The sequence below is a fragment of the Thalassophryne amazonica genome, chromosome 21 (genome assembly GCF_902500255.1).
Source record: "Thalassophryne amazonica chromosome 21, fThaAma1.1, whole genome shotgun sequence".
NCBI lineage: Eukaryota > Metazoa > Chordata > Actinopteri > Batrachoidiformes > Batrachoididae > Thalassophryne > Thalassophryne amazonica.
The window spans coordinates 14,798,987-14,819,512 of NC_047123.1; the positions used below are offsets into that span (position 1 = coordinate 14,798,987).

A 20,526-nucleotide genomic window follows, 5' to 3' on the forward strand; every position below is an offset into this window, starting at 1 on the left:
AGAACCATTAACATACATCTGTAACTTATCATTTCAAACCGGTAAATTTCCCAATCAAATGAAAATAGCTAAGGTTGTGCCGCTGTATAAGACTGGGGATAGACACCACTTCACAAATTATAGACCTGTTTCTTTGCTTCCACAATTTTCCAAATTATTAGAAAAGTTATTCAATAATAGATTAGACAAATTCATAAATAAACATAAATTACTTACTGATAGTCAATATGGATTCAGAGCACATAGTTCAACATCACTTGCATTAATAGAATCAGTTGAGGAGATTACAAACGCCATAGACCACAAATTACATTCAGTTGGAATATTTATAGACCTTAAAAAGGCTTTTGATACAATTAATCATGACATATTAATCAATAAACTTGAACAGTATGGGATTAGGGGGTTGGTGTTGCACTGGGTGAGAAGCTACTTAAGTAACAGAAAACAGTTTGTGAAGTTGGGGGAATATACATCATCATGCTTGGACAATGCTTGTGGCGTCCCACAGGGGTCAGTATTGGGTCCAAAACTGTTTCTAATTTATATAAATGATATTGTCAATGTTTCCAAAATATTAAAATTAGTATTATTTGCAGATGACACAAGCATTTTTTGTTCAGGGGGGGATTTGCAGGAGTTACTGAGGAGGATCAGTATAGAAATGGGAAAATTGAAAATATGGTTTGACAGAAATAAATTATCATTAAACTTAAGTAAAACAAAATACATGTTATTTGGCTATTGTAATACAGACATACAGGTTCAGTTACAAGTCGAGGGGGTAGATATTGAAAGGGTACATGAAAATAAGTTTCTGGGGGTGATAATAGATGATAAGATAAACTGGAAGACTCATATAAAACATATACAAAGTAAACTGTCAAGAAGCATTTCAGTTCTAAACAAAGCGAAACATATTCTGGACCACAACTCACTCCGCATTCTTTACTGCTCACTGGTTTTACCATATTTACAGTACTGTGCAGAGGTATGGGGTAATACTTATAAAGGTACAACACAATCACTATCAGTAATGCAGAAAAGAGCTATAAGAATTATTCATAATACTGGCTATAGAGATCATACAAATCCACTATTTTTACAATCCAAATTCTTAAAATTCACAGACTTGGTTCATTTTCAAACAGTACAAATTGTGTATAAAGCAATAAACAATTTACTTCCAGCAAATATTAAAAATATGTTTTTTAACAGATCAGGGGATTACAGTCTGAGGGGGAAATTTAATTTAAAGCATCAGTGGGCACGAACAACATTAAAAGGTTTCTGTATTTCTGTCTGTGGGGTGAGGATGTGGAACAGATTGGGAGTGGGGCTCAAGCAATGTCCAAGCATGAACCAGTTCAAACAGCGGTACAAAAATATGTTTTTTTTCTGGGTATAGGGAGGAGGAAGGGTAATGAGGGTTAGGGTGTTTTTGTTTTTTGCTTCGGCTTGTAAATATATAGTATTTTGTATGTAAGTAGGTATGTGTAGGTGTATATTTATGTTTGTGTATATATATGTGTATATATGTATATGTGTATATATGTGTATGTATATGTGTATGTATGTTGATGTGTATATGTATGTGTATGTGTATATATATGTATATATATATATTGATATCGGTTTAGGTGTGTAGGAATTTATGTGTATATGTGGCAAAGGGTATTACTGGTTGTGGGGAAGAAGGGGTAGGGATAAATGAGCTGATGCTTCACCCTACCCCTTTTCGGACATGTTGGGTACACAGTAGGAACTTTTTTGTTGTTGTCTTTACTGATCTATCTTGTAATTGTTGTTGTATCAAATGTTCGAAATAAAGTTTTCATTCACTTTTCTAACAGACCTCGTATCATAATAACATGTACACAACATACCAGTGTCATTAATTTTAACTAATGTGCATGATATTTGCTATATTGATGAGAATTGGAGCATTTGTAAATGCTTTTAAACAATTAGTAAATCAATGTTCAGAAAATGTGATACTTGACTACAAAGTGTGTTTAAGAAACTGAAACTGTTTTAAAATGAACTTAACTGTATTTCCCAGTACGTCAGCATGATTTGAATAGTGTTTTTGTGTTCCTTTGTTTCCTTTTCTCCAGTGCATATCAGATTGTGGTGGAGGAGGTGAATCCACAGCGCTCGCGTCGCCAAGCCTCTTCTGATTGTTATGAGGTGACTTGTAACGTCTTCTGTTCTTCTAGTAGATGAACTTACAAAATTTGATGTCAGACTATAACACTACCCCATTAAATGCAAAATACAGTTTTATTTATTAAAGGGGAAAGTTTATATTGTCCGTATCAGACATTTGAAAGATGAACTGTCCTTGAAATATGTGTCGTCATATTTGGCAGTAACATGTTCAACACTTAACACCACTAGCTGCCATTCTACGTCTTTGTAGAATTGCTTTAATTCAGCCACAACAAAGGGTTTTAAAGAATAACCTGAAAGTGAAAAGGCCAGTTCAGAACCTTGATTTTGATTCTTTTGGTTTATCCAGAGGTGGAGATTCTTGTGCTTTTCATCATTTTTCATCAAGACATGTATGTGATGACCTGGCCTTGTCCTTCAGAATATTATGATGGTAGAGAACAGAATGCATGGAGGCTGCGTCTGTGTGATGAGCTTTTCTGCTGCTTTTAGTTACGTATGCCTATTGTAGAGGGTATCTTTTTACTTGGGACCTTAATTTAATTGTTCAATTACAATGCAAATGTTTCAGAAACTAACTCTAACTGACTAATTAATATTATACAGGGAAAAGTAACTCAGAATAAATTGCTCTGTGTTGCCACTGAAGAAACGAAAACGTCACTATAAATGCCTGGTTGCATGGCTCACTTCAATTTGGAGCTAACTAAATGTAAATAAAATGTTTAAAATAATGGATTATACAGTTAGCCTACAGACAATTTAAAGTTTCCAGTTCACCTAAGCTCCATGTCATTGGATGTGGGAGGAAGCCGGAGCACCCGGAGGGAACCCACCCAAACACGGGGAGAACATGCAAACTCCACACAGGTGGGAATCAGTCCCATGACATTCTTTCTGTGAAGCAACAGTGCTAACCACTAAGCCACTGTGCCGCCTTGCTTTTCTCAATCTGGCACAAAAATAAAAAATAGCTAAAAAAAAAAAAAAAAAGAGACCCACAATCAGAACTTGTTCAAGTCTTCATCTGACAGATGCCCCAGAACACACTGCATAAGCTTCAAATCTACTTATGGCTTATTCAGTTTGCCTTCCTTCTATCATGGACACATTTTTGAAAAGGTCGTTGAGTTGTTCAGTGGAGTGAAAGGTATGTTCATAGATCCTTCAAAATGAAAATGAAAAATGACATAATTCATATAGTGGACTATTTCTGTACCCCACGGGACAAATAATCAATGCCGTGTGATATACAATCCACCAATCAATGTGCTTTTTAATGTGTATTATTATACCAATGGACATCTGCTTTTTCAAGTGTGGAAAAAAAGAACTTAGCTGAATTACTATTGTTTTCTTTGTTCCGAGAGATTTGTAGAATTTGACTCTGTCCTCTCCAACAGGTTCCTGTTTCTTACCACAGTGCATCGAGTGGTGGATCTCCATACTACTATGCTGCCCAGCTGTCTCCCAGCAATCTGCCGGAACCCCTTCCCTTCACTGTGGGAGACAACAAGACCTACCAGGCAAGTCCTCTCTTCTAGACAGCATAGTCTGTACAGCAGAAGTGTCAAGTAAAGAATCATAAAAGTACATGTTTATTATTTGTTAACTTGAATTGTTCTGATTTACTGTCATGCATGCAAATTTTCATTGTTAATTAAGCCAGAAAAAAAATTATTGACAAAAATATGATTGTCATGAGTGGCCAATCATTGGGTGGACATGCCTTATCTTCTTCATTCAATTAGGTGTGACAGCTTGAGCACCTAAAACGAGTAAAAAATAGTCATAATTCACGATGGTTTACCAAATTTCTGGGTTATTCTGCACATAAACAGACAATCAGAAAGGATAAAAAACATTAGTCGGTGATGTGATAGAAAAGAGTGGTCACAGGTATCAATGTTCATCTCTTTTCTTACTATCAGGGTTTCTGGAACCCCCCACTGGCTCCAAGAAAGAACTACAACATCTACTTACAAGCCGTGAGCAGCACAGAGCGGGTAATGTAATAAATGGAGCAACTAAACCCACAATCAATGAACAGCTGCTATCTGTTTGGCACTAGACTAAACTAATGGCACTTGTGCTGCAGTGTAGATGTGTGACTAAGTCAGAGTCATAGAGACAGAAGACATGTATGAAAGTTCCAGGTCTACAGGTCTTGTGTCTTGACTTGGGAATCACGAATTGTTGTTTCTGTCTTTTCCTCCACAGGAGACAAAGACTCAGTGTTTAAGACTGGCTACTAAAGGTAGGAACACATTGTTATCTTAGCTACCAGTTTATCCCAAAAGAGACAACAAATTGCTGTTGGCTTTCAAAAATGCTTTCCAAACATGCTAGATGGATGGATGCTGAATGAAAGTTTTCACATTAGTGGAGCCGCATGATGCCACATGAGTAAGTCCACATGATGATCCAGAACATGTGTTTGTGTAGCTCTATGACACTACCTTCTAAATTTTATTAATTTTTATTGAGATGTGATTCCTCCTCTGTCCTTGAGGGTTACTGATATAAAATGTTAGGATCTGTTCATCCTTCTGTCTGTGTATCCAAGTTACTACAGTACCTGTTACAAAACCACACTTGGCTTCTCAAGTTGATCTTGCTTCAGGATTTCTATTTTTCACTTGGTCGAGGGTCAACATTACTGTCGTCATCTTTGCGCCTCCACCATGTATGGTTTATATATATATATATATATATATATATATATATATATATATATATATATATATATATATATATATATATATATATATATATATATGTTCTCCACTCAGATTGCAATTTTGGCATGCTTGTATTTTGGCATTGGCATCAGAAAGTTATGTTGGATCCAAAAGGATCCAAAAAGGCTAGGACCAAAAGTTATATTGGATCGGTTCCCACTGACCAATAGCGTTAGAGCTTACTGCCAACAGTTAGCCAGTCAGAGCGCAGCATATGAAGGTCAGGAACTAGGTGACAGACGCTGGTTGAAAAAATGGCAACAAACATGTCAACAACAGCAGAAAAGCGTCTGCCAGTGAGATTTGCTGACTTCACAGAGGAGGAACCGGTGGATGGATATGTATATATATATATATATATATATATATATCGGTAAATTGTATATTGTTTGCTGAGAGAGAAAATGTATTCATAAATGTGCACACAATCTAAATGGATTGTTTTTCCAAACAGCCATATGTTGATAGATTATAGCAGTGGTTTTACATGATATGAATTTAATCTCTCCACAAACACACATGCACACACAAATACACCCATGCTGTTTGGAAAGAGTATTACAAGCATGACTGTGGTTTAGCCTTTTGGAGTAAAAAGTCAGAAAAACACAAATATTTATTTTGCTAAAACAATCATTCTAGTATTGCTACTATTAATATAAGGCTGCAAAAGACAGAGAGATGGACATTTAGAATTTAAGTGTGGCTGCTAACATATCTTGATATGCAAAAAATATGTCCACATTGCACGCACACTTTGTGGCACTTTTCATGTGCAAAGTTTTCTACAGAAGTGATTCAGTAGTTCCAGTATCTCTTGTCATGTTTCCTTTCTAAAATCAGAGAAAACTCTGGAACGCAAAGTGTTTCTGATGTTACATTACATCATATTTTGGAAAAACTACTAGTTGTAGATATTAGAACGGGGCTACTAGAAAACATGACATGCTACATTTCTGCCTGGAGACACATATCCTCTTTTTTTTTGGTTTGTTTGTTTGCTTACTTGTTTTTACTTAAGGGAGAAGGACACTAATGGACAGAGAGGTCAGATAACTGCCCTTTTCTTTCACTCAGGATCACGCATGCATTTAAGGGCAGGATAAAGTGAGCTTGGTCAGATTAGGTCATCTCCAGTATTGTGTATTGTCACTGCCTTTGGGTATTTTGTGTGTTTGTGGGTATTTTGTGTGTTTGTGTGGGTAAATTGTGAGTGACAGTATATTGACCTGAATTATTTTAAAAACATTAACATTCCCCAGACATTACAAGGTTGAAGCCTGCACATATTGTTTTTGTATTTTGCGTCCTTTTGGATTTTTTTCCCCCCAAAAGTAATTGTCTTATGGTTCCTTGAAGTGAGAGCAATGGGGAGAGGAAAAAACAATGTAATGTTCTGTGCAGTTAACCACAAAATCAAGTACTAAAAAAAATTGCTGTCATGTGCCACTTTTCACCACAGCTACCACAGCATGAAAAACAATAACTATCCAGTAACCATGTTAGAGCACAGCCCAAAGCTGAACATACGACAGACCCAGTTAATAGAGTTGTTTAAACAAATAGAGTGCTTATGAGTTGTAGTTTGGGGGACATTAACCCCTTGCGTTGTAATATTGTTGACAACCATGAGAATAATTAATAATTCATTAAAAAATTATAAAACACTTTTGGGTCAAAAAGTTTAGAAGTGTTGTATATATTAAAAAATAAACAAAAGTAAAAAATGGAATAAAAACAATACAATGAGTACAACAGCAAATTAAAAACAGGAAACCAAAAACATTCACACAATACTAGACAACAAAATTATTAACCCTGTTTTTGGAGTCCAGTGACTGCAGGGATAGAGCTATTGATTACAGGGACAGTCCTGCTGACAGCTGGGAAAGACTGCAAGATGAAATCCTTTGTTTCTCATGCATGTGAACCTTGGATTAATTGTTAATAGTATGAAACACAGGTTTATTATCACATTAAAGTAATAATTGTGCAAATCTCAATGAAGAGTTGCAGTAACCTGTGCAGTAACACAGGCCAAAGTAGGCCTGTGTTCACTTCACGTTAGACGGGAAAAGCAGTTGGTCTTTCAGTAAACAGAGCTTGTTAAAAGCCTTGCTGCCTTGCGCTTGACTGGAGACAGCCTGGTGCAGGCTCGACACACTTCAGGATCCATGCATGTAAAGAATTACTTCAAAATATCAGGAGTTGAGGGCGGAGTGTCATGTTTTCCCAGTGCTGTCCTGAGTTTACTGATTCAAAGCACTTTTTCTAACTTTTGCTGAGTGGTGTGCTACTCAGAAAGCAAAGTCATATTTGCCTTCTTTTTTCTTTTTTGCTGATCTAAAAAATAATCCTAACCATTAATTTTGTGATCCATTGCACCTCTCCTGTCTATTAGAACCAAAAACAATCTTCTCAGTCTTCTCTGAGTTCACTGTAAACAATCGGAAGGCATCCAGTTTTTCACTGCAGCCAGAAGCGTCTCCAGTTTTTGATAGGACATTGCCTGCATAAACAGGTGTAGGGCAGTAGCATAACAGTGAAAGTGATGGCTATGCTGGAAGAAATCTGTTAATCTTGTTGTATGGCTGGGGGGCCTGGCTGCCTTTTTGTTTCTGTCTTTTGTTTTTCCTTCCAGGTGGCTTGCATTTGGGACTGAGTGGCTGTGTTGCTGAGGTTATCAGGACCTCACCCTGATCACCTGTGGCTCGTCAGGACTCACAACTGAGGTGCATCTATATGGATTGGAACATGGTGGCATTTAAGACTGGAGTGTACAGTGTGTATTTGCCAGAGACTCGACCTTGTGACCAGACGGGTGAGATCGTCGTCTCGGGAGCCATCTCATCATCAGTGGATGCAGAGAACGTCCAGGGTTTGATGCACGGTCTGTGAAAGAGGAGGGGGTGAGGTCTCACGCTCGTCAGCACACTTCCTGAGGTACGTTAGATTTTGTGACTAACATTTATACAGTCAGTAAATGTGGTGTCCCTCACACCTTTATTATATTGAGCTGTATGTTAGTCATGTATCGGCTTCCACTGCAGTGGAGTTTTGTGAACTGGATGTTCCATGCCTGCAGGTTGGGAAGCTGATTAGTAATCAAGCCAGGAAGTGTTTGCTGTTTGTACACCTTTAAGTGTTCTCTCTGTGTGTAGAGTGTGGACTCACATAATGGTTCCTTCTTTCACAGACTCGGTTTGTTGCGGCCACCTGGGGGGTGTTGGCGGGGTCCTTGGGTCCGAACAGCTTCTGGCTCCGGACCGTTGGCGCTACTGGGAGCGCACCACGCCAGACCGCACTTTCTGTTATTTTTGTATCACTGTTATGTATTAAATTCAGTTAGCCTTTGTACCGTGCTCTGCTTATTTCATACTGGGTCCTTCAAATGCTGGTCGGTTCTCCGAGCTGCGTCCGACACATAACAGTAGTCTCTGGCCAAACATCACGGACCCAGCGGTAGCAGAGACGGTAACGCGCCGGGAAGGCGGCAGCAGACGTTCAGAAGTTATCCGGATCAGTTGGGGGTGCTCTCCGCCCGGATGGTGCGTGTTTGAGACCCATTACTGAATACTGATTTGTGCTCTCTTGCAGCCGTGTTCCTGTGTTTGTGCCTTATCCGTGGGTCGTGGTGGAGTGTGACTGGCGACGGCTTCGCGTCGCACTTCGACCGGATAAGAGGTTTGAATGGGAGCTGCAGGAGTGAGTCTGTAATGGGTGAACGCGCATGGCGGAGTTCTGTGGCACGGGTCGCGGTGCTTCCTGTGTTACAGTTGTAGCCCCGTTTCCCCGGATAAAGATAACTACTGCGTCTGTTGTATCAGCTCCGGCGTTATTTAGTTGAGCACATTTTGGTTGTGTGTTGCATACAGCTGCGCACGGAGATGCAGCTCGTTTGTTTTCTGTCACCAAAGGGGTTTTTTTCATTTTTAGCACTTTGGCTCCCTCTTTTGGTGACTTAGTCACATTACCATTAAGCTCTTAAGTTAGAACAGGTGTGTTCGACTTGTTTGAGCTTAACGGTATACGTCATTGATTTGTTTTGTGTTAGTTCATTTCGTGTGGGTGTTTTTTGAGTTGGTTTTTTTGTGGGATTTAATTTTTTTTTATTCCACTGTTTGTGTCTGGGGTTGTGACCCTGCAGCCTGTCAAAAAACAAAACAAACAAAAAAAAACAACAAAGGACCCAAACAACTGTATGTTGGTCTGTTAGTCTTTCTTTTTTATTTCTTTTTGTTGCACCTCCCCAGGGTTTTCTTTTTCTTCCCTCTCTTCTCCTCTGGCTCCAGCCGGGTGAGCCGTAGTGTCGGCGTTGCTGGAGTGGTGCAGTTTGGTTATACTGGGCGTTTCCCGGGTAACCTGTGCACCTGGGGGGGGGGGGGGGGTGTTTTTTGATTCCCTGTTCCACCTCCGGCTTCAGCACGCCTTTGGCCGTCTGCCATCGGCGTGGCTGAGGTTTGGGGCAGTGGGATATACCCGCAGCTAGTGGCTGGTGTAGAAGTCGGAGGAGTGGTGCCGTTTGCCATAACCGCTGTTCCACTCCTCCCGGTTGGCTTCTGGGGTATAGTCACGGTTGGTGACACTGGACGTGCTTCCAGTTTCCACTGCGCCAAGGGGGTGGGGTTGGGGTTGTTTTGTTTGTATGTTTTTTTTTCTCTCTTCTTGTTTTTCCCCCCAGTTTCCACCCTCAGGGTTTGACTGTGGTGTCCTCTGGGGGGGAAAGGGCTGTGGGTCCATCTAGCCATAGACGGCCGGGGCTGGGTCCGTTGGTCATGAGGGGAGGCGTCTCCTGGGGTTGACGAGTGGTCCTCTGGGAGGCGCTGGGAGTCCCCGTGGGTGACGTTGGATCCCAGAGGGACCTCAGCTGTGGTTATTACTCCTGGAGCTGGCGGGAAGTCCTCTGGGGGGTGTTGGTCCCTACATGTCGTTTGGGGGGGTGGGGGGGGTGGTGGTGTTTTAGCACTTTTATTTGTAAGCTTAAGTTTGGGGTTTTATTTTCTCCTCATCCCGGGGTTTGATGGGACGGTCCCCTGGGGAGGGGGGGGGGGTGGTTTGGTTGTTTGTGTTTGTCTTTTTTGTTTTATGACTAAAGACCGAACATGGTTGAATAAAGGCTGACTGCACATGTTTAAGAACTCCTGGCCACACCGGTGCTAAGTGACTGACTGAAACAAAGGCAAGGATGCAGCCAGAGGAGAGGACATTAACCATTCTGTTGGAAGACGAATGCAGATGCGGTTTCCAGCCATGGTCCCTGGAGGGGGGTGTTTCTCCTGGACCAGGTTTGTGTGGTCGCCGGGAGGCTTCCCGTGAGGGTGGGGTACTGTTGTATGGCTGGGGGGCCTGGCTGCCTTTTTGTTTCTGTCTTTTGTTTTTCCTTCCAGGTGGCTTGCATTTGGGACTGAGTGGCTGTGTTGCTGAGGTTATCAGGACCTCACCCTGATCACCTGCGGCTCGTCAGGACTCACAGCTGAGGTGCATCTATATGGATTGGAACATGGTGGCATTTAAGACTGGAGTGTACAGTGTGTATTTGCCAGAGACACGACCTTGTGACCAGACGGGTGAGATCGTCGTCTCGGGAGCCATCTCATCATCAGTGGATGCAGAGAACGTCCAGGGTTTGATGCACGGTCTGTGAAAGAGGAGGGGGTGAGGTCTCACGCTCGTCAGCACACTTCCTGAGGTACGTTAGATTTTGTGACTAACATTTATACAGTCAGTAAATGTGGTGTCCCTCACACCTTTATTATATTGAGCTGTATGTTAGTCATGTATCGGCTTCCACTGCAGTGGAGTTTTGTGAACTGGATGTTCCATGCCTGCAGGTTGGGAAGCTGATTAGTAATCAAGCCAGGAAGTGTTTGCTGTTTGTACACCTTTAAGTGTTCTCTCTGTGTGTAGAGTGTGGACTCACATAATGGTTCCTTCTTTCACAGACTCGGTTTGTTGCGGCCACCTGGGGGGTGTCGGCGGGGTCCTTGGGTCCGAACAGCTTCTGGCTCTGGACCGTTAGCGCTACTGGGAGCGCACCACGCCAGACCGCACTTTCTGTTATTTTTGTATCACTGTTATGTATTAAATTCAGTTAGCCTTTGTACCGTGCTCTGCTTATTTCATACTGGGTCCTTCAAACGCTGGTCGGTTCTCCGAGCTGCGTCCGACACATAACAAATCTGACCAACAGGTGTAACAGAGAAAATTAACCTAGAATTGGACCTTGAGGTACACATACGTGACTGTAGAAAATTCTGATGTTGTAAATAACACACTGTGATTGACCTGACAAATAACAATATGTTAACCTATTGTTAACCAAAGAATTTTAAAGGTGATGGCAGGTGCCACACTGAATGAATTCATAGGATGCCCACAACATAGGCACAGTGTTCAAAAGGAATAATCCAGATATGTAATCCAGTCCCTTTTAAATGTCTGTTAACATTTCTCAGCTCCTGGCTATGTCGGAAAATCCCTCTTGGACTTGTCAAAATTGTATTAATCAGCCCCCTTGTGTTTGCTCATTTAAAATGTGAAGCAACACAAGCTTGAAGTCCCACTGACTTAATTAGTCGATGTTATATGTGGGTGCGGTCATTTAATTCAGCACGGCTGCATGGTGGCTTAGTGGTTAGCACTGTTGCCTCACAGCAAGAAGGTCATGGGATTGATTCCCACCTGTGACGTGCCTTTGTGGAGTTTGTATGTTCTCCCTGTATTTGCATGGGTTCCCTCCCTTCCTCCCACATCCAAAGACATGCAGGTTTGGTGAATTGGAAACTTTATAATTGTCCAGGTCTCCCTTGCAAAAGAGACCTCAATCTCAATGGGACTAACCTGGTTAAATAAAGGTTAAATTAAATTAAATTCACCTTTTGCAGATGAAGCACCATTGGGTGTAGAACCTAGAACAGCGAGGAGACACAGACATGACAGTAACAAAGAAAGCGGGACAAAATACTTTTAATCTGTCCTGCCCTAGTTAACGTAATTCTCTATAGAAATGAATTGTGATTTGTTCAAGGTATTGGCTGGTCTACAAACCAATTATGACCAGTTTCATGTTATTTTATATCTCTGAAAACATGATATTCACTTGGACCAAAGTAACTTATATCGAAGTAATATGACCAAGTTCAAATAGAGTGCCTTTTGAATCCAGCCAGGCCCAGCACCAGAAAAAAAATATTAAGGGGGCGAGGAGTTTATCACAGGGGGCGGGGTCACCCCCCCCCCCCCCCCAAAAAAAAGTGTGCACCGGAGGGGACGTGCCTCTGAGCGTGCGTAATGAATTGGGTGCACTCCTGGAAAGCTCGTCTATTTAGGCTACACCGTTGTAAGAGACTGACTGAGTAAGAGTAAAGAGTGATGACAGTATTTTTTTAATTAGTATTTGAACGTATAGACCCTCGGTCAAGTGATCTCCTGCATACCACAAAACCAAACCAACAATACATAACTTTAATATCTGTCATTGCGGGCAACTGGCCATGAATGGAGGGACTAAGAAAATGCATACCGCACGACAACAGCATGTTATTTGCATTATTATCACTTTTTACTGAAATGCACAACACGTAATGCGTACATAAAAAGTTGGCTCACTTAACTTTTGTCGTGTCGGCTCTCGGCTAGCTGGCGCGCACTGCTCTCCAATTTAGCCAATGCGTCCTCATCAAGCTGGCTGCTTTAGCTGCTATTCATTGTCCTGCTATCCATGAGAAAATCATCCGGAATATCCATATTGGGACCAAAACACACTTCTCGCATTTTCATCTTTTCCTCTATGGACAGTCTTGTTTTGTTTTTTTTTCCACCTCTGCGGACAGTTCTTGAGCTGCGCACTATGATGTCATTTGTTTACGCATAGCGGACGGATATAGCCAGGTACTGTCGACGTAAATCTACGATACCGGCCCAGCAATGCCCCGGTAAAGTGATAATAATATTGAATAACTAATATTTTGCTGTATTTTCCAGTATTTCTTTTTCTTTCATTTTTATTTTTATTTTTTTGATAACTCTCACATCCGAGGGGGTGGAATTGATGACATGAGGGGGCGTTGCCCCAAAATGCCCCCCCGTGGTGCCGGGTCCGAATCCAGCTGAAATGCAGCAGTCGATTCTAAATTCAGGAATTTTATGTTTTAACCCTCTTTGGCTGACACCGTCATATACGACGGCTAAGACCAAGCGTACTAAATTATAAATAACTTTTTAATGATATGAGATAGAAACTTACTTTTTTGCTGAAAAGGTAACTCTGCAGACTTTCGAGCCAGCCATTGGCCATCTTTGTACTAATCATAGAAGCTGTGTAATGATGTGTGCAATGTGAGTGTCTAATCGGAATTGGTTCACTGTCACATGGTTTTCCAAAATCCAATCGTAGGGCAGATTTACCTCACGTGAAAAGCCAAAGATCGTTTTCAGGAGTGATATGTTACTAGTTGGCCCGTTTGAATAGCCCCCTGGGTGCTCTATTGAGTACATACTATTGGGCTTCATGTACCCTGCACCATTATGCACAGCGATCAGTGAAAGCAGATGGAGCAGACGGAGAGCCTCTGATTATTCAAAAAGAAAAAATAATATAGCACCTTCAACTGCACCACAGACTAAAACAGTTAAATGTGGTCTATTAAATCAATCAATCAATCAACTTTTTTCTTATATAGCGCCAAATCACAACAAACAGTTGCCCCAAGGCGCTCCATATTGTAAGGCAAGGCCATACAATAATTATGAAAAACCCCAACGGTCAAAACGACCCCCTATGAGCAAGCACTTGGCCACAGTGGGAAGGAAAAACTCCCTTTTAACAGGAAGAAACCTCCAGCAGAACCAGGCTCAGGGAGGGGCAGTCTTCTGCTGAGACTGGTTGGGGCTGAGGGAAAGAACCAGGAAAAAGACATGCTGAGAAGGGGGGCAGAGATCGATCACTAATGATTAAATGCAGAGTGATGCATACGGAGCAAAAAGAGAAAGAAACAGTGCATCATGGGAACCCCCCCACAGTCTACGTCTAAAGCAACATAACCAAGGGATGGTCCAGGGTCACCCGATCCAGCCCTAACTATAAGCCTTAGCGAAAAGGAAAGTTTTAAGCCTAATCTTAAAAGTAGAGAGGGTATCTGTCTCCCTGATCTGAATTGGGAGCTGGTTCCACAGGAGAGGAGCCTGAAAGCTGAAGGCTCTGCCTCCCATTCTACTCTTACAAACCCTAGGAACCACAAGTAAGCCCGCAGTCTGAGAGCGAAGCGCTCTAATGGGGTAATATTAAACATTAGGTCTCTCTCTTCTAAGTCCCTGTTAGTAAATGATATAATAATTGATCAACATATTGATTTATTCTGCCTTACAGAAACCTAGTTACAGCAGGATGAATATGTTAGTTTAAATGAGTCAACACCCCCGAGTTACACTAACTGCCAGAACGCTCATAGCACAGGCCGAGGCGGAGGATTAGCAGCAATCTTCCATTCCAGCTTATTAATTAATCAAAAACCCAGACAGAGCTTTAATTCATTTGAAAGCTTGACTCTTAGTCTTGTCCATCCAAATTGGAAGTCCCAAAAACCAGTTTTATTTGTTATTATCTATCGTCCACCTGGTTGTTACTGTGCGTTTCTCTGTGAATTTTCAGACCTTTTGTCTGACTTAGTGCTTAGCTCAGATAAGATAATTATAGTGGGCGATTTTAACATCCACACAGATGCTGAGAATGACAGCCTCAACACTGCATTTAATCTATTATTAGACTCAATTGGCTTTGCTCAAAAGGTAAATGAGTCCACCCACCACTTTAATCATATCTTAGATTTTGTTCTGACTTATGGTATGGAAATTGAAGACTTAACAGTATTCCCTGAAAACTCCCTTCTGTCTGATCATTTCTTAATAACATTTACATTTACTCTGATGGCCTACCCAGCAGTGGGGAATAAGTTTCATTACACTAGAAGTCTTTCAGAAAGCGCTGTAACTAGGTTTAAGGATATGATTCCTTCTTTATGTTCTCTAATGCCATATACCAACACAGTGCAGAGTAGCTACCTAAACTCTGTAAGTGAGATAGAGTATCTCGTCGATATGATTCCTTCTTTATGTTCTCTAATGCCATATACCAACACAGTGCAGAGTAGCTACCTAAACTCTGTAAGTGAGATAGAGTATCTCGTCAATAGTTTTACATCCTCATTGAAGACAACTTTGGATGCTGTAGCTCCTCTGAAAAAGAGGGCTTTAAATCAGAAGTGCCTGACTCCGTGGTATAACTCACAAACGTGCAGCTTAAAGCAGATAACCTGTAAGTTGGAGAGGAAATGGCATCTCACTAATTTAGAAGATCTTCACTTAGCCTGGAAAAAGAGTCTGTTGCTCGATAAAAAAGCCAGCCATAAAGCTAGGACATCTTACTACTCATCACTAATTGAAGAAAATAAGAACAACCCCAGTTTTATTTTCAGCACTGTAGCCAGGCTGACAAAGAGTCAGAGCTCTATTGAGCCGAGTATTCCTTTAACTTTAACTAGTAATGACTTCATGACTTTCTTTGCTAATAAAAGTTTAACTATTAGAGAAAAAATTACTCATAACCATCCCAAAGACGTATTGTTATCTTTGGCTGCTTTCAGTGATGCCGGTATTTGGTTAGACTCTTTCTCTCCGATTGTTCTGTCTGAGTTATTTTCATTAGTTACTTCCTTCAAACCATCAACATGTCTATTAGACCCCATTCCTACCAGGCTGCTCAAGGAAGCCCTACCATTAATTAATGCTTCGATCTTAAATATGATCAATCTATCTTTATTAGTTGGCTATGTACCACAGGCTTTTAAGGTGGCAGTAATTAAACCATTACTTAAAAAGCCATCACTTGACCCAGCTATCTTAGCTAATTATAGGCCAATCTCCAACCTTCCTTTTCTCTCAAAAATTCTTGAAAGGGTAGTTGTAAAACAGCTAACTGATCATCTGCAGAGGAATGGTCTATTTGAAGAGTTTCAGTCAGGTTTTAGAATTCATCATAGTACAGAAACAGCATTAGTGAAGGTTACAAATGATCTTCTTATGGCCTCAGATAGTGGACTCATCTCTGTGCTTGTTCTGTTAGACCTCAGTGCTGCTTTTGATACTGTTCTAATTTCTAATTTTATTTATATAGCGCCAAATCACAACAAACAGTTGCCCCAAGGCGCTTTATATTGCAAGGCAAAGCCATACAATAATTCCGGAAAAACCCCAACGGTCAAAACGACCCCCTGTGAGCAAGCACTTGGCGACAGTGGGAAGGAACAACTCCCTTTTAACAGGAAGAAACCTCCAGCAGAACCAGGCTCAGGGAGGGGCAGTCTTCTGCTAGGACTGGTTGGGGCTGAGGGAGAGAATCAGGAAAAAGACATGCTGTGGAGGGGAGCAGAGATCAATCCTTCCCACTGTAGGATTGGGCTTGAGTCCAGAAGATCATGGGTTCAAATCCCCGCCTGACTGGAAAATTACTAAGGGCCCTTGGGCAAGGCCTTTAATCCCCTATTGCTCCCGGTGTGTAGTGAGCGCCTTGTATGGCAGCACCCTGACATCGGGGTGAATGTGAGGCATAATTGTAAAGCGCTTTGAGCGTCTGATGCAGATGGAAAAGCGCTATATAAATGCAGTCCATTTACCATTTATTGACGAGATAATCTATCTCACTCACAGAGTTTAGGTAGCTACTCTGCCCTGTGTTGGTATATGGCATTGGAGAACATAAAGAAGGAATCATATCCTTAAACCTAGTTACAGCGCTTTCTGAAAGACTTCTACTGTAATGAAACTTATTCCCCACTGCTGGGTAGTCCATCAGAGTAAATGTAAATGTTATTAAGAAATGATCAGACAGAAGGGAGTTTTCAGGGAATACTGTTAAGTCTTCAATTTCCATACCATAAGTCAGAACAAGATCTAAGGTATGATTAAAGTGGTGGGTGGACTCATTTACATTTTGAGCAAAGCCAATCGAGTCTAACAATAGATTAAATGCAGTGTGAGGCTGTCATTCTCAGCATCTGTGTGGATGTTAAAATCGCCCACTAGAATTATCTTATCTGAGCTAAGCACTAAGTCAGACAAAAGGTCCGAAAATTCACAGAGAAACTCACAGTAACGACCAGGTGGACGATAGATAACAACAAATAAAACTGGTTTTTGGGATTTCCAATTTGGATGGACAAGACTAAGAGTCAAGCTTTCAAATGAATTAAAGCTCTGTCTGGGTTTTTGATTAATTAATAAGCTGGAGTGGAAGATTGCTGCTAATCCTCCCCCTCGGCCCGTGCTACGAGCGTTCTGACAGTTAGTGTGACTCGGGGTGTTGACTCATTTAAACTAACATATTCATCCTGCTGTAACCAGGTTTCTGTAAGGCAGAATAAATCAATATGTTGATCAATTATTATATCATTTACTAACAGGGACTTAGAAGAGAGAGATATAATGTTTAATAGACCACATTTAACTGTTTTAGTCTGTGGTGGAGTTGAAGGTGCTATATTATTTTTTCCTTTTGAATTTTTATGCTTAAATAGATTTTTGCTGGTTATTGGTGGTCTGGGAGCAGGCACCGTCTCTACGGGTAATGAGGGGATGGCAGGGGGAGAGAAGCTGCAGAGAGGTGTGTAAGACTACAACTCTGCTTCCTGGTCCCAACCCTGGATAGTCACGGTTTGGAGGATTTAAGAAAATTGGCCAGATTTCTAGAAATGAGAGCTGCTCCATCCAAAGTGGGATGGATGCCGTCTCTCCTAACAAGACCAGGTTTTCCCCAGAAGCTTTGCCAATTATCTATGAAGCCCACCTCATTTTTTTTTAACATAAAATTTTATTACAGAGATTAGAGCATGCCATAGGTATTAAAGGCACTGCGCTGCGGTGGTTTGAATCATATTTATCTAATAGATTACAATTTGTTCATGTAAATGGGGAATCTTCTTCACAGACTAAGGTTAATTATGGAGTTCCACAAGGTTCTGTGCTAGGACCAATTTTAATCACTTTATACATGTTTCCCTTAGGCAGTATTATTAGACGGCATTGCTTACATTTTCATTGTTACACAGATGATACCCAGCTTTATCTACCCATGAAGCCAGAGGACACACACCAATTAGCTAAACTGCAGGATTATCTTACAGACATAAAGACATGGATGACCTCTAATTTCCTGCTTTTAAACTCAGATAAAACTGAAGTTATTGTACTTGGCCCAACAAATCTTAGAAACATGGTGTCTAACCAGATCCTTACTCTGGATGGCATTACCCTGACCTCTAGTAATACTGTGAGAAATCTTGGAGTAATTTTTGATCAGGATATGTCATTCAATGCGCATATTAAACAAATATGTAGGACTGCTTTTTTGCATTTGTGCAATATCTCTAAAATTAGAAAGGTCTTGTCTCAGAGTGATGCTGAAAAACTAATTCATGCATTTATTTCCTCTAGGCTGGACTATTGTAATTCATTATTATCAGGTTGTCCTAAAGGTTCCCTGAAAAGCCTTCAGTTAATTCAAAATGCTGCAGCTAGAGTACTAACAGGGACTAGAAGGAGAGAGCATATCTCACCCATATTGGCCTCTCTTCATTGGCTTCCTGTTAATTCTAGAATAGAATTTAAAATTCTTCTTCGTACTTATAAGGTTTTGAATAATCAGGTCCCATCTTATCTTAGGGACCGCATAGTACCATATCACCCCAATAGAGTGCTTCGCTCTCAGACTGCAGCCTTACTTGTAGTTCCTAGGGTTTGTAAGAGTAGAATGGGAGGCAGAGCCTTCAGCTTTCAGGCTCCTCTCCTGTGGAACCAGCTCCCAATTCAGATCAGGGAGACAGACACCCTCTCTACTTTTAAGATTAGGCTTAAAACTTTCCTTTTTGCTAAAGCTTATAGTTAGGGCTGGATCAGGTGACCCTGAACCATCCCTTAGTTATGCTGCTATAGACTTAGACTGCTGGGGGGTTCCCATGATGCACTGAGTGTTTCTCTTTTTGCTCTGTATGCACCACTCTGCATTTAATCATTAGTGATTGATCTCTGCTCCCCTCCACAGCATGTCTTTTTCCTGGTTCTCTCCCTCAGCCCCAACCAGTCCCAGCAGAAGACTGCCCCTCCCTGAGCCTGGTTCTGCTGGAGGTTTCTTCCTGTTAAAAGGGAGTTTTTCCTTCCGACTGTCGCCAAGTGCTTGCTCACGGGGTCGTTTTGACCGTTGGGGTTTTTCCGTAATTATTGTATGGCCTTGCCTTACAATATAAAGCGCCTTGGGGCAACTGTTTGTTGTGATTTGGCGCTATATAAATAAAATTGATTTTGATTTGATTTGATTTGATGACAATCTCACATGCTCAAACAAAAAGTGTGTAACTATCAGGATTGCTCCACTAGTTTGCATGTCACTGGATAACTCTGTTGCTTTCTCTGCGTAAAGCGCTGTTTACCATATCAATGGAGCGAGGGGGAGGGCCATTTCTCAGACTGTAAGGAGCCAAAGTGGGCCAAAGTGTGAATGAAAGCTGCTTTAGGAGCAGCACAGAACACTCCAAAACACAGTAGAAGTAGAGGTTTGTGATGTAACCTTTGCGTAATAGCAGACAGAAATTGCTTTGAGATAAAGACAAACAAAAACTCATAGATCATTTTGTATATATAGTTCAAACTGTGCATTTGTGTTTATTGTTTGAACTTTTTTGTTGTACAGTCTTTCACACAAGACCTCAAATCACCTTTATAAAGTGTCAAAACAGTTGTTTATTATAGGTTACTGTGTGTTTTGAATAAATGTGTGGTGAAAATTTTTCCCACTTTACTTTTTCCTTTCTTATTTCTGATTGTAAACATCTATTACACTTATAAATCACAACAAAAGCATATATATTAAGAAAGCACAGGTTGTCCTGAAAAAAGACATAAAACTTGATTGTGGGATGCAGGGAGGGCTGTTAACAGCAATAATAACACATTTATGCCAGGCGAGTGAACTGCCCAAAAATGCCCTCGGACCCCAGAGGGTTAAACTCTTTGTTATCTGAAAACAATGAGTAGTAGGTAATAATTCAAAAATATTTGTGAAATAATAACATAACAGACATCATCTTGGGTGTTTAGTAGTTGACCACTGTCTTTATTTTAAGCATATTAAGCATTTATGGCATACAAAAAGCCGGCTTGCTGGAAAGCTTTGAAGGTGCTCATTTTGTAAATAAGCTTTGTGAAAAAACGGCTATGAGTGACAAATTAATGTTCATGTGTCATCCATCAATCTGAGCCCTAAACCCTTGTGTAATGTTATTAAATAAGACTTAGTCAGAGCCATTATATGGAATGGGTGGGGCAGACTGTCAATGAAAAATCACTTTTCGAAAAATAATATGCTGAGGGAGATAAAGAGAGGAACATTATGTTCATCTTATTGATATTTAGCTTTAGAAGTGGATTAGTATTTGATGATTTCTGCATATGTCTTTGCGTTGGATTATTTGGATTATCATAATACACAATAATGCTCTTATTCTGCAGCATGAACTCTTCTTGCATGATGAGATCAGATTAAATAAATAGAGTTTAGGAGCATGAA

The 20,526-nt window shown here is 40.8% G+C and overlaps 1 protein-coding gene across 1 annotated transcript in view; it reads left to right on the top strand.

Moving 5' to 3' along the window:
- The window catches only part of ptprk (protein tyrosine phosphatase receptor type K), a 360,414-nt gene that overhangs the window by 231,955 nt on the left and 107,933 nt on the right, over positions 1–20,526 (top strand). Inside the window, exons 17-20 of the mRNA XM_034162505.1 lie at positions 2,118–2,190; positions 3,576–3,698; positions 4,104–4,178; positions 4,393–4,429. Coding sequence (XP_034018396.1) covers positions 2,118–2,190; positions 3,576–3,698; positions 4,104–4,178; positions 4,393–4,429 — 308 coding nt within the window. The remainder of the gene's footprint in view (positions 1–2,117; positions 2,191–3,575; positions 3,699–4,103; positions 4,179–4,392; positions 4,430–20,526) is intronic.